General features: G+C 40.6%; 1 protein-coding gene across 7 annotated transcripts in view; it reads right to left on the reverse strand.

The window, feature by feature from the left end:
- Positions 1 to 61: 61 nt before the first annotated feature.
- Positions 62 to 14,263, reverse strand: part of tbc1d5 (TBC1 domain family, member 5) — a 21,711-nt gene continuing 7,509 nt past the window's right edge. For 6 of the 7 annotated variants that reach the window (XM_034891520.1, XM_034891524.1, XM_034891523.1 and 3 more), the window contains exons 4-23: positions 14,170 to 14,227; positions 13,890 to 13,998; positions 13,588 to 13,677; positions 13,180 to 13,254; positions 11,828 to 11,895; positions 11,620 to 11,722; positions 11,116 to 11,204; positions 10,909 to 10,959; positions 10,688 to 10,757; positions 9,586 to 9,758; positions 9,338 to 9,480; positions 8,575 to 8,681; positions 6,000 to 6,085; positions 4,962 to 5,263; positions 4,735 to 4,797; positions 3,273 to 3,481; positions 2,987 to 3,086; positions 2,301 to 2,380; positions 1,901 to 2,170; positions 62 to 1,331 (exon numbers count right to left, since the gene is read on the reverse strand). In XM_034891520.1, the coding sequence (XP_034747411.1) occupies positions 1,044 to 1,331; positions 1,901 to 2,170; positions 2,301 to 2,380; positions 2,987 to 3,086; positions 3,273 to 3,481; positions 4,735 to 4,797; positions 4,962 to 5,263; positions 6,000 to 6,085; positions 8,575 to 8,681; positions 9,338 to 9,480; positions 9,586 to 9,758; positions 10,688 to 10,757; positions 10,909 to 10,959; positions 11,116 to 11,204; positions 11,620 to 11,722; positions 11,828 to 11,895; positions 13,180 to 13,254; positions 13,588 to 13,677; positions 13,890 to 13,998; positions 14,170 to 14,227 (2,534 nt within the window). In that variant the 3' untranslated portion in view covers positions 62 to 1,043. The remainder of the gene's footprint in view (positions 1,332 to 1,900; positions 2,171 to 2,300; positions 2,381 to 2,986; positions 3,087 to 3,272; positions 3,482 to 4,734; positions 4,798 to 4,961; positions 5,264 to 5,999; positions 6,086 to 8,574; positions 8,682 to 9,337; positions 9,481 to 9,585; positions 9,759 to 10,687; positions 10,758 to 10,908; positions 10,960 to 11,115; positions 11,205 to 11,619; positions 11,723 to 11,827; positions 11,896 to 13,179; positions 13,255 to 13,587; positions 13,678 to 13,889; positions 13,999 to 14,169; positions 14,228 to 14,263) is intronic. The other variant, XM_034891526.1, reaches the window with a different exon arrangement.

Below are 14,263 nucleotides of genomic sequence, written 5' to 3' on the forward strand. Positions count from 1 at the left end.
GAAATCAGAAGTCTACATCGTCTTAAAAGCAAGCATAGCATTCCCAAACAGGCACAAGGACTTCAGTGTGTAGCAAGAGCAATGTAGTTTTATTGGTCTTGAGTTAATTATATTGAATGGGCAGCTAGAAGGACATTCTTTGCGCGCTGCTTTACATGGTTTCCACAGGACACGAGAACAACTCCGTTGTAATGTGAGAAAAATAAACCATCAATTACCACATTAAAATGTCCACATTGGAATCACCTTAAAAAAACAAAAGAGGGAAAAAAGACATAATTTAATCTGTTTTCATCAAGGAAACTAAACTAAGGATTAAAAATATTTTCTTAAAAATTAAAAAAAAAATTAAAGAAGAAAGCTAACAAAAAGAAAAAGCCACAGAGTCAGGTTTTGTTTGGTTGAGAGAATAACAATGGTCAGAGGCACTGGTTTAGGAGGGGGAGAAAGCTGCCCTCGATAACTGGCAGAAGGACATCATCCTTCTTTCCTTTGAGTATCAGAGAAGAGAGCTTCCTCTGTCAGAACACAGACATACAGACATAACACGAGCAGAGGCATGGCCTGAAGAATCTGAGTTTTACACTCCTGATCATTACAGTAAGCTCGAGAGGAGAGAGTCCACTCCCTTAAAGAATTTGCAGTTTAAGGTCCAACTCTTCAGAGTAATCATGTAGTGACAGTGTAAGCAGTTCAATGGTGCCCTCTCTGTATGGAGCAGGGCGCTACAGTTAAATATTGTGAGTGACAGGACATAATGAGGAGACAGGCATTAGGTAAATGAGATAGCATACAGCATCAGCTTAAACGGGACTGAAGTGGCACAGATGACAGGTAAAGAGACAGAGTATAAGGTATTTGTGACTGGAAGTGTCACAGTCCACATGTGCAATTTTTTTTTTTTGCCGTCACCAGCTCTGGTGGTGCTCCACCAAAAACAGCAGATTTCACCCTCTGATCACAAGTCAGTTCTTTTGTTTTGTTTGATAAACTCCTCTGAACGGGATATGATACAGGTATAAGAAGCAGAATGAGAAGCGGGTTCACAGTTCGTTTGGGTTGACGATGGTAAAGTCAGAGTCCTTGCTGTGGGTGGAGCCCTCATCTGGGCTGGAAGAGCCCGAGGTGGTGCCGGCCATAAGGGGGTCATGAAAGGTCCCAGGCGCACCCTCGGGCTCCATTCGCACCAAACCGCGCCCTCGCCTGATGGGAGGGGTGCGCTCGGCCACGGCCCTTCCTCCTTCTCCCCCGGCGGCCACCAGGTCTCCATCCTGGCACACAAGGATGTAGTCGTCCCAGTTCTTACCCTCGGAGCCGAAGGAAGACGCCACCTGTACACGAGAGATGGGCAGGGTCGTGTCTGTGTCTTTTTCTTGTGTATGCAAAGATTCTGCCGTATTACTTTTTCTTTTCTTTTTTTAAATGAACTTATCTATAGTGCAATTAATGGAGGTAGAAGGTGCATGCATAAACCAGGGCTGTATAACCACTCACTGCTGCTTGTTTGGCCCCTATTGTATTCAAATGCAACAAACATCAGACTCCAGGGAACAAGTGATTTTACAGTTGCTGTATAATGCAGCATAATTCTGGGTTTTATTCATTCTCAGTGGGCCAGCTTTAGGGGCCCAAATCTGCAAAGAATACAATTCTGGTACAAACATTGGATTATTTTTGCACACAGAGTACAGTTTGCTGGCACGGAAATGATGAGATTTAAAAAAGGTACTGAACACTGGATCAAAAGGTCAAACAATTAGACCAAACAACTGAAAACTAATCCTGTCTGAACCGAGAGTTAATACTGTCTGTCTTGATCGAGTAGTTAACACCAATACAGGTGCTGACAGTGCAGAGCACTACTTCCAGCAGCCTATAAGAGGACTGATCAACTATTAACCTGTTGCTCAGGTGGGGTCATGGCCTGCTCCCCTTCTTCTTCTTCTTCTTCTTTCTCATCCGTGCTCACGCTCCCGTCCTGATCAGAGTCCTGGCTCGGCCGGCTGTTTCCTTGCTGTTGGTTGACACCCGGGTCATTGCTGGCGCTCAGCGCAGTTTCAGCAGCTGCTGTGATGGTGTAGTGATCGTCAGCGATGGAGATCTCCTCGTTCTCCTCGGCTTCCAGCTGGCTTTGGTTGAAGCGCAGTGCCCCCTTAAGGATGTCTTTGACCTGGCAAGATTCGGGGCAATATGTCAAGTGTTGCAGAGACACACAGATAAAGAAGCACGTGTGTCAAGAGTATAATTACAACAACAAGAAATACAATAACAAACATTAACATGCACTTGCTCAGACTCACTTGTTTGAGTCCAGCCAGTGATACCAGGACCTCATCCTCTTTCTCCAGGTGTTCTTGGAGAATCACTTCCTGGATTTTACCTGTAGAGATATATTAAGCGGTCACCCACTCAAGCTATGCAAGTTACAACCAGCTACAAAATCCCATAATCAGCTGAATAACTAATGTTAAAAAATTGGAAAGGATTTTTTAAAAATCTAGAGCTGCTTTTGAAAAACTCTCTATTTGCAACCTAAAACTGCATACATTTTGTAGTTATGTCAACGTTTCCACAATCTGTGGTGTCCAAAACATTTGCATTCATATTTTGTTTCAAATGCAATGTGCAAGAGGGATAAAAACTTCAAATTGCCTACTACAAAAAGCCAAAAGATAATAAAATGAATAAAATTAAAGCGTAATAAATTAAAGAATGAATTTAAGCACAACATTTATGCATTCACTTATCAATTTAATACAATTTGAACACAAACATATTTAAATAAATACAACGTATTCGATTTATTTATTTCAGAGACTAACACACAAATCGTGTCGTATTATTAACGTCTTCTTTAACAATAATAGGAACAATGTTTAGGACTGCTAGTATTTGAAACAATGTTTAATGTTTTAGATGCTAAAAAATGAACTTTTGACCATTTGACCATCTGTTGCTGGTGCATATTTCTGGCGGCTGTACTCACAGATGTGAGCGTTCATCATCCTGGCACAGTATTTGCTCATGGCCTCCAGGTCGTTGATCTGGCCCTGCAGGAACGATACCTGGGCTTCCAGGTCCTCCTCCTGTTCAACACAGGTCAGAAACAGACAATAAGGAGCAGAGGAAAACAAAAAGGTTTAAGCTTGGTAAGTAGAGGGATGACAAAACCCACAGGAGGAGGGGTACGGGGTGTAACTGTGAGAGAAGATGAAGATATGACAAAGAGGGAGAGTTAAGAGAATAAGACAAGAACAGAGCAAACAGCTCACCGGCTCTTTCTTGCCCATGGTCTTGCTGTGGGAGCGAGAGCGAGTGATGTTGAAGAAAGAGTCTTTCTTGGTGGCTGAGAGGGGCGGAGATGAAGTGCTGACATCACTCCCTCTGGAGGGGGGAAAAGGCGGGGAGGCGGCGGACTGAGCCCGCCCACCTGAGAGGCTTTCTATGCTGGGAGAAGAGCTGACTGTCCTGGACCTTTGGCCTAAAAAAGGACCAGAAGGAGAAAGGACAGAGTACTAAATATTAACACAATACGATTAGCACAATTTACAAATCGAAAATATAATATATGATATTCTAAAATCTTACAAGCTTTTACAACAGTGTTATATTGCTAAAGCATGGCCGGTGATTGTCTCATAAAAATCATGTCAGCTCAAGGTTCCCCTACTGGCTTATACGGTCCTCCGCTGATAGATATGCAGTAAAAACAGCTTGAAAAAAAAGTTATTAAGTGGACGTTGATTTGAGATTTTTTTTTTTTCCTCACATAATACTGTGGTTTTGGAAGGCTAAAATGAAAGGCACAATACTTTACATGTCTATATACCTTAAGAAATAATGAGATTTTATGCTTTGTTTATTATTAAATATGTAGATTAAGGAGTAGAAGAGTACCACAATACACATGAAGCTTCAAGCGTGCAATAACTGGAATTATTATAGACTTTTAAATTATAATCAAAAAAGTGTTAATTAGTTACATTTGTATTTATATTATGCGTACATAATTACATTTTAAAATGAAATAGTTCTGTTTTACACATACTTTTTGCAATTGCTTTTACGTCACCTGCTTCTTACAGTTTTCATTTTGTGAAAATAAAATTTTAAAAAAAGCAGTTTGCCCATTTAACATTAAGCTTCAACAAACAATGCATCAGCAGGAGCTCCGATTGGCCAGCTATTTTATATTAGTAGGTGTAGAGTCAGACCAATCAGAGCTCCTGCTGCTAGAAGAGATACGCTCATTACTTAATCATATATAGTATATTCAAATTTAATATAGACAATAAAAAAATGTCATTGTGACTAAAAATGATTCAAAGCCTCCATAAACGGGCAAGAGGAAACCACGTTTCTCTGCATTTGTCAAGACAAAGAAAACTTGCATTTACAACATTTACATCCACTGGAACTTAGAAATGAAGCACGCACAAGACAAGTTCATGAGCACATGATCAAAGCAATGGAGACAGCAGATGCCCCGAGTTGTCCATGATGTTAATGCCATCCCTGTGGCAAGCTGTGATCTCCCTCTGCTGGTCAAAGTTTTCCATTACACACTCTGGGCACTGATGTCAAAATACTGCAATGTGTAATTAAATAGCTTCTGATTAAGCAGCAGAAATACTGCATGAAACGTTGTATGCAGACACGCAAAGGCAGCGACATGAGCATTGACAAATGGGAGAGGGCAGGTGTCACACAAGCAGTTGCCATGGTAGCAGTTACCTTGTGTGTCAGTGTGAGTCTGAGCTGGGAGAGAGACCTGAGACACTCCACCTGAAACTACATCTAACAGACAGGAGAGTGAAAGCTGATGCTGCCACACCCACACATACCAACGTTTGCAGATATTCATATAATCTGCACTGGTGGGTTAATCTGTACATGCTGCCAATTCACCAGCCATTGAACAGCCAACAAGGTAAAAGGCAAGAGGGTGTCCTGTTGCTCACCTTTGCTCAGGTGGACAGGCATGCTCTCAGACTTTAGCAGGCGGTAGTGCTGAGACTGTGCGTGGCTCTGGGTCTGCGGCACGGCGTGGCCTGACGGGGGCTCTGCCAGCGGGTGGGGCAGGGTGGGCGAGGGCACCGATGCGTGGGAAGTTGACGAGGAGCAGTGTACCTCGCTGTTGATTGGTGCAATGCCACTGGACCCGCCCGATATTGCCGGAGCAATGAGCTTCCTGCCAAAGCTCAGCAGGCTGCTGGAGACCTTGTTGATGTTGAGGGGGGCAGGTTTTGTACTGGAACCAGAGCTAAAAAAGACAAAATAACCTTGAGGTAAAAAAAAAAAAGCCTACAGATGGCACCATACTTGTGGTTTTTTACGTTTTAGACGTTTATCTACAAATGGTGAATACTTGGGACTGCGTTCCTTTTTACAAACCACACTTTTAGAGTTTAGAATAATTTCCTACCTTCCCACAATTTCCATTTAATTTCTGTACAGAATAAAGCTCAACTTGCAGAAACATGAAACTTGTGTGAATCGTGTTCGTCATTGTGAACAATTCAAACCTGTCTATTTGGGGTAAAGTTGAACAGTATGTAAAAAAAATTAAAAGCGGAGGCCATGAACTATATTTTTTGGCACTCAAGTCTTGAATATCAAGAGAGTTCTGTTCTTGTATGTGTTAATTAGAGCAATTTTCAAAGCAGTTCCTACTTGCAACTGAATGCTTCATGCCCACCACTTTGACATAAAAATATAAAAGACCTTAAAGTGTTCGCTGAGATGGACTGCCAATATCATGCAAATTTCAAACCTCTGTTATTTTTGTGCTGCAATAAAATGGAAGCTAGTCTATATTGAAGTCTGCTGTGAATACAAGAAAAAAAACACCTGTTGTCTCTGAAGGATGAAACAACAAACATTGTACTTCACCCCAAATACTTTCAGATAAAAGTGGACAATATAAAGGGGTATCCTGACTTTTGATCTTAGAGAGAAGAACAGGTGTGTGTATATGTGTGTGGATATATTTGCTTTACCGTGTCCTATTCATTAGGTCAGCTCCCCTTGTATTGTAGTAATCCAGGTTCTGCTGGAACTGGTAGTTGACAGGTCGTGGATAGTTCTACAAAAGGGAGGGACAGGGAAGGGAATTTTTGTTTGCAAAATTATATGCCAGGAGAAAAGTCTGCATGATAAGCAGAGTAAACCTGTCAACTTAAAATCTGTGCATTTCTCACACTATGTGTGCATGCATGACTACGTAAACAAGCAAATGCGAATGCCTTGTTTCTGAGTCAGCACATATGAGCAGCGTGCATCTTTTCTGCTCCCCCCCACTCACCTCCCTGTCATTAGGGATGACCCACCCCCCCCAGGTGTAACTGTGATGTTGACGTGCTGTGACAGAGTTGTTCACCTGGGGGAAACACTGTCGCATTGGATCAGAACCTTCCTGGATTTTTCATCCCAGGAGAGTAGCGGACAGGAGTGTGTCGAGTTGTTATGTTCGAGTGTACAGGTCAGTGAATTTGGAGGAGGAACAGAAGATGGTTTTTAACCGGGACAGAGAGGTGTTCGCTAAGGTCAAGAGAATGTCGGAGTTAACGTACATCAAAAGCTGTTTTTTATATTAAAAGGTAAAGGAAAGAATGTGATTTTGCTGTGTGTAAAGAGAGGTGTAAGAGAGATTGACAGAAAACAAGGCCAACTTAGCAACAATAAAACAGGAAGAATATACTGGCAGTTGGAAGATATGAGGCCAACCTTCATTTAATCTGCTAGATTCTGAATATTTACTGTATTTTTGCACTTTAGCACATTTTCATATGAACCAACATAGCAGAAGGGTTCAACACTTTGTATTGTTTTCACTCTTGCTTTCTTGCAGTCACAACGGTCTTGCGTTACAAATCCTAACTAGATCAATGTAATACTAGCTACTAAAATTAGGCCATAATATTTCCTAATTATCACTCACGATTTTCCCCTTTAATGATGGGCTATTTCACACTTTTTCCATTGCATTTGAAATTCTTTGTGGTTGACTGAAAAACATACCTGCACACAAAACTGAGGGCCAAAAGACTAGCCAATATAAAAAAGCCAATTTATGCACCAATTACAAAACTGTATTAGACGTAAGGATTTTGAAAATTAAGCCACTAAATATTATTGCAATTTGTGGCAAGAAATAGCCCTTATACAGTGGTGTGAAAAAGTGTTTGCCCCCTTCCTCATTTCCTGTTCCTCAAACATGCAAAGGAACAAGAAATGAAGAAGGGGGCAAACACTTTTTCACCCCACTGTAGCTGGTTCAATCCAAGCCTACAATTTGTTGAGTGAAAATCTAATCTTATTCTGACAAATCTTTTTTTTCCACCTTAAGTCTTTTTGTGCCTACATCATGGTCAGTATTGCCGGCCCATAGTGTATATTTTAGTGGTCTCAACAGGTTTCATACACTCCACAAGACACAGCAGATGACCAGACCTTTTGTAGCACTGAGTGTGTCACAAATCAATGTTCATAGAGACCCTCTTTAACAAGAGTGTTAATAGATGTACAGGTATATGTTTTGTGGACTTGACAACAACAGGGGCTCAAGGTTTGGTCTTGTTCTCACTAGTTACATACCAATGTATCGGGTGAAAACATTTTTTTTTTAGGTAGCCGTGTTGTGATAGTTCCAAGTCTACTTGCAGAAAGTGCTACTTCTCATTTTCCACGCATTGTGTGCTTTCTATTTGCACGACATGATGGGTAAAACAGTCAAACAGTATGAGTCATCTGAGACTGTCCCAACGTTGATCTCTCATAATTCTTAAATGTTGCAGGACTTAACAGGATTTAGAAAGCTTTATTTATGCAGTTTCATACAGTATATAGAGGCATTAAACATGAATGCAACGGTACAACTTCTGCTTTCTTATTAACTGCTTCATTGACCGCACCTGTGCTTCATGTATTTACAGTAAGTGCCTTAGCATCATATATATGATACCGAAGTGTGAGGAACTGAAACATTTGCAGCCAATTTGAACTTCATTTCTTACACCTAATCTTTTTTTTTTTTTCTCCACAATGCTATTAGGCTACAATATATGATTTTGATGAGGATTTCAGCCCAGTGTTTTGTGTGTGGTAAAGGGTTTCACTTCTGGAAGATTTTTCCATCTTTTCTTGGCTTCTTTATGCACATTAATACACATTTTTACCTGGGGTGCCCAAACTTTTGAGCCCCACTGTACACCCTTGTGCTAAGTTTAATAAAAAATTAAGAAAGTAGTTTTTCCGTAATCCTGCTGGCCGACACATAAACAAACAAAACGAAAACACAAGCTCCTTGGCGGAGGTAATTATTCCTTTATCACAGTATCTCTTCAGAACAGAATAATTCTTACTTTCTCTTCTCTCTTTTAACTTGTGACAGGTCGGGGAATGTGAAAGTGCTTAATATACCACAACGGGGTTTTTTAGGGGAATTGAAGAGTAACAAACATTACTACTAAACCACACAGCTGCTGATCTTAAAAACAAAATCAACATGTACAGTAACGACAGTAAAGTACAATAATCTTCCAATTACTTTTGCAAGTGCGGTTGTTTGCTTACTTTGGGATCTCGGAGGAAAAGAGCCTTTTGCAGCAGGGAGTTGATGTCTCCTAATGGAGGGTAGTGCATTAGCAGGCCAAGGCAGGTCTGGAAGTTACTAGCAATGACTGAAACAGACAGAGCAACAAATGCAGTATGAGTGATGCTCTGCACTAATTAGAAATCTAACCTCAGAATTATTTCAAATATAATATGTTATTGCATTTGCACCGTGTCACATTTCAGAATTAGCTAGTATTAGTAACACAAATTTAAAAAAATAACTAAATAATTTCAGAGCATTCAATCTTGCTTAAACATGCTAAATGGACACTCATGTATTATAATGCATTATGGCTTCCTTAGACATAATAGCATCTGCTTTTAAAAATAGATTCAAATGAAAAAAACACTTTAGTGCCATACCATGTATGGTATTTCCGTTTTCCTTTCAAAAGTATGCTTGGTAAGGAAGCTGAACAGGCAGATTGATTCTAAAGTCTTGAATGCTGAAATTCTGTGTGTATTTGGTTTCTGGCTACAGGAACAGGGATTTAATGTCTTATTTAAAAGACACACAACGTGGGACGACATTAGAGCTTAAACCCCTATCTTGGCTGTATGGCAGCAAAGATCTACTGTATTCTATTTTAAGCAATGTGACTATCTGATTAAATGAGGAATGAATCACAGTCTCCCAGTTAAGAGTTAAATATTGAATATGACATGCAACAAAGACAACACATGCAGTTATTGGATTATTTCAGAAATAAATGGAGCATACGAGCATCTCGGATGTAGAGCAGCATGGCCACAAATATGTAGTCCACCAGGTCCAGAGTGATGCTGTCAGCAAACAGGGCATCCCACACCACCAGCAGGTCCTGGAGTGGGAACTCGCGGCCAAACAGCAGACGTACCCATCGGCTGCAAGACACAAAGGGACAGAGAGAGAAAAAGAGGGTTACTGTATTTGTGTACAGCTGAGGGTCAAAGTATCAGATGCACTACGCTAGAGGTGTAAATACTGACATGCCGTAGATTTGCGGGGCAATCTCCAGCCGGTTGACGTGCATGTGCAATTCAACGTCATGCTTCTTCACCAGCTGGTCCTGGATGCGGTTGACTTTGGTCACTATGGCAACAGATGGCCCCGAGTCCTGGGGCCGTGCAAATGGGATGCTGGTCAGCATCTCTTCTTTACCCTGGAGCAGTAGATCATTATGTAGTTAGCAAATCATTATGTAAAACATTTATGAACAGCATCTATGATATATGATACAATTTTACTTGATGTGTTGAAAAGGGACAACTCTGACAAATACAGCGTTTATTTTTAGGAGAGCATAAAATTGTCAGATTTTGAACCCAACTTTATTGTAAGCCTAAATGTGCAGTTTGTTCTATTCTATTCTGTTCTATGTTAAAACATTCATTAAAGCCTTTTTGTGTCATTTCTATGAAATCAATCCCCATGTTTAATACTATTTATAGTCAGCACTCAACGTATTTCTATTCTTTCATCACCTCACTGTACATTAGATTTTTGGTGGCGGAATCCGCTATTCCCTTCCTGGATTCAAATTACATACACAGAGTAAAAATAAAGGATTCACAGGAAATGTTGTAATGTTTACTGTTCACTCTCTTATAGGCATATCAAACAGGTTGGGTTATTGCTAACATAAAACCAACATTTCCTACTGCAGCTAGTTCAAATTTAAAAGGCAACTGTTAAAACATGAGAGGGCTTTTATTGTGAAGCAGTCACAGGAAACACATGCATTTGTAACCACGATCATTCATCAAAAATGTGTTAAAAGTCAAAAGTCATTTGTGGCACTATTTTGTCAATTTCTCTAAAACAAACTCTTCACTGTAACTTGCTGATCCAAGCATGCTGTAGCATTTATCGCACTAGCCGTTACCCCAGTAAGCACAGGTCTCGTCAAACCAACCCGCATTGAAATTTTGCAGATTAATCCTTATTGTTAAATTCCTTTCGTTAGCATACCAGGTATAGTGTCATGTCGTCTGTGGAGTCATTTTAGCGCAATAAGCGAATATTGTTTTACGATGCACAATCAATTACTGTAATTACAATGTCAGAAGCAGATCCTCAGATTGAACTGACCTTCCTCACTTCCCTCTCGTAGCTGGAGAACCACGGCTCTGCTGTCTCCATCAGCTGTGAGAACAAGGCACTATAGAAAGAGGTGTGTGTAATGAGCAAACAAAGAGGGGGAACATATTGTGAGATGGAAACAGACACAAACCTATTCCAGTTATTAGAAAAGTAATGACATTTCTGAATATGAAGACTTGTTATTTGTCCGATATTAGGAGTGTACTCACTAGGCATCGTGCTCAAGATACGCTGGGTTCAACAAACACTTCATCTCCTCACTGTAGAAAAAGAAAATTAGATCTTTCCCCAATTAGATGCAGAATAGTTTTGTCTTTATCTAGAGCAAATGCTTTTGTAGCAAATGCAGGTCTAAAAAGCTGTTTATGGCAACTAAAAGGGTGAAATAATTAATTTTACGGCTATAAGGAACTGACCTGGGGCTGGCCGTCTCACTGGCATGCTGGAAGGCTTGATGGTCACAGTGCAGCACAAACACTATGGGAGCCAGCAACTCATGCATCCCCTACAGACAGAGAAGAAGAGAGTGGAAAACGTTAAAGGGTAGTGGAGAGAAAAATGATGGTTCATTTGTGGTCAGTCTTTCTTTAATAGTGATGCACGAGGTTTCTAATCTGTGATGACAGGTTTAATTTAGATATTGTTAGCCACTGCCCGGCCATGTGTCGCTTCCAGTTTGCAAAAAAGATGCTGTACTGGCCGTCTATTCATTCGCTTGCACCTGTTACAGATGATTAGGTTGCAAAGGCATTTTGTTCTTTTGTCTGAGCGTACTAGGCACGCACGCACGCTTTGTAAGAAAACCCAATCAGAGACGTCAAAAGAACCCATTTTCAAGGACCTTTAAGAGAAAACAAAGATGTCTGACTTTTACATTTAAGCTCTGTGAATGAGCTGTTGGGACAATGTGTCAATCGTACCTGTTTATACAGTAACTGTTCATTTTCTCTGGCATAACAGAAGAGAATGTCTGTCAGCTTGGTCCTCACATCATCATCCTGGAAGTAACGAATCTCTGGGAACCTTGTGCAAAAAGAAAGGAATTCTTAACATCACATTGCTTTCAGGTGTTAGGTGTGAAAAAAAAAACTGTAATAAAAAAAAACACAGAAAGATGATGGTACTGACGTTCTCAACACGTCCTGTTTGATCATCCCCTTTAGCTCCTTATCTTGGAAGAACTTGTTCCACAGGCTCTGGACAGGCGAGGAAAAAATAAGACAGACAAAGATTATTCAGAAACCTGGGGGATTAGAGGAGCCAATGGCCTAATCCCATTCGTAACCCCAAGGCTTAGGGTTGTCCCAATGTTGAATTTCAAAGGGCGTGAGGGTTTGAGATACATACACATACCAAGGAAACTACCAACCAGTTAAAGTGTTGGGACGTTTATCGGGAAGATCATAGGGAAATCCTAAACAATAGCACGACACACGACCACGGACCTGAGTGTCAAGCTTGTAAAAAAAAAAAAAAAGAGTTTGAAAATATTTGAATTCAGGTAGCAGTCTACTGGGTCTTGGCCGTGTGGAAAGCAACAAACTTAAAAAAGGAAAATACTCAAACCGGCAAGTGTAAAAAACTGCCTTTCCAAAACCAGCATTTCAAAAGCTGTTTCTACAACTTTTTAAAGCAATAACTTACTGACGCTTATTGTTTAATAAATGACAACATGCTAATTACAGACCAGACACTTTGATTTAATTTAGTTTGCTTTTGTGTATCAAGAGTTTCTCAAAATAACCATTTTCCATATAATTAGTAGGTACTTACTGTGTTGAGTTGATACATTTAAATATTAATTCATTCTTGGACACTCTATTCTTCACATAAACTGAATTGTATTCTTGTCTGTAGACAGTTTGACATTGTTCATGTGTAGCTAAGCTGCTGTGTCCTGACTGAAATATATACACTTAGCATTAATTTAAAAGAATCAACAGGAAGTGTACCAATCGCACTCTGTCTGTACCTTCTCTATAATTTGTAGCAAATTACATATTCCTTTCCTGGAAACCTGCCCACTTCCCTAGACAGCCAATAACAGCTCTTCTTCACTCTCTGTTACTATTAGTGTGGCTGTCTGAGTTCATGTCATCACCAAATTCAGAAACTATAAGTGGTAAAGCAGCAGGCAAATTAATTGGGAGATGAAAAATAAATGTAAAAAAAAAAAAAAAAAACTGAATTAATTTTGGAATATTTTTAAACACTTTATTATTTGCCTAATCCAACATCAATTCAGTGGCTTCATAATTACTTTTTAAAAAGCTGTTAATGAATCACTGAAATGGTAAGTAGCAAGTATGTAATTATTGCAACAACACAGTCTGTAAGGGATGCATTAGGGACACATTTTGTATGCAATTATGAAACAACTGACTAACAAAGAAAAGGAGACCGACATCACTCACACTCACACTCACACTCACACTCACACTCACACTCACACTCACACTCACACTCACACTCACACTCACCCCTTCATCCTGGGACAGGGGGTTGTTGACCATCAGGTCCTGCTGGCCTGCAGCCTTGCGAGGGTTAGTGATGTGCTGTGACAAAAAAGAACACACCACAAAGACGTCAATGACAGCCAGATCACAGATCATCGATCAATTCATTCCTAAAGGGCTGCACTGCCAAAAGTGCATGACCTTATTATAACCGGGGATCCCTCAGCAGGCGGGTATAAGTTCTATTACGTTTGAAATGTCTGTTGTAGTTGAAACAGTGAATAGTTATTGTTAAAGTAATTAATAATAGAATTATTTAAGATTATAACAGACCTAATTCTCCACACAATAATGCAGAAACTAAAAGGTACTGCAACTTTGGATGACTGTATAACCATTTTCACATCATAAGGAGGGAAACGGCCGTCTCACCGTCTCTTTGATCTTCTCATACCGGGCCCGGAGCTCATTGGTCTTGTTGATCCACTGACCCTTGTCTTCTGGAAGAGCCTCCAGGTACAGCTGCAGACAGCCAGCACACAGGTTAGTGCATGCTCTTTAAAGTCATAAATATCCCACAATTGACACTTTTAAAAAAGTAAACTCTAGGCCGCCGTTTCCAGCAAAGAAGGTCTGCGAGCTGCCAGAACGGCTGTCTTTTTCCTGCGCCAGGGAAACTGCCAAAGCCACTTTAATCAAACTTGATAGGACTGCTTGATCCACTTGGCAGTTACCTTCCAGCAAACGCTCCGAAAGCGGCTGCTCCTCAGTCGACCGTTGATGCCTGCTTGCCGGATCCTGGCCAGGTAATTACTGTTGAGGAACAAGTCGTCCCATTCTTTCCTGTGAAGGGGAAGGGAGGCAGAGGACAAGGAGATTTATGAGCTTCTCAACCCAGATTGGGCACGGTATTGAATCTAATTTGTCATCCAGCAGTAAACCAGGAGGCTGGAGCAAGGAGTTGGGCCAAGAGTTTATGGTACACCCACACAAGGAAATGCTGGAAACACTCACCTATATGAGAGGAAGGTTGACTGAGACTGTGAGTTAGTGCCGCTGTCAAGAGATCCTCCTATCCACACACACACACACACACACACACACACAC

The sequence above is a fragment of the Etheostoma cragini genome, chromosome 14, assembly GCF_013103735.1.
Source record: "Etheostoma cragini isolate CJK2018 chromosome 14, CSU_Ecrag_1.0, whole genome shotgun sequence".
In the NCBI taxonomy this organism is placed as follows: domain Eukaryota; kingdom Metazoa; phylum Chordata; class Actinopteri; order Perciformes; family Percidae; genus Etheostoma; species Etheostoma cragini.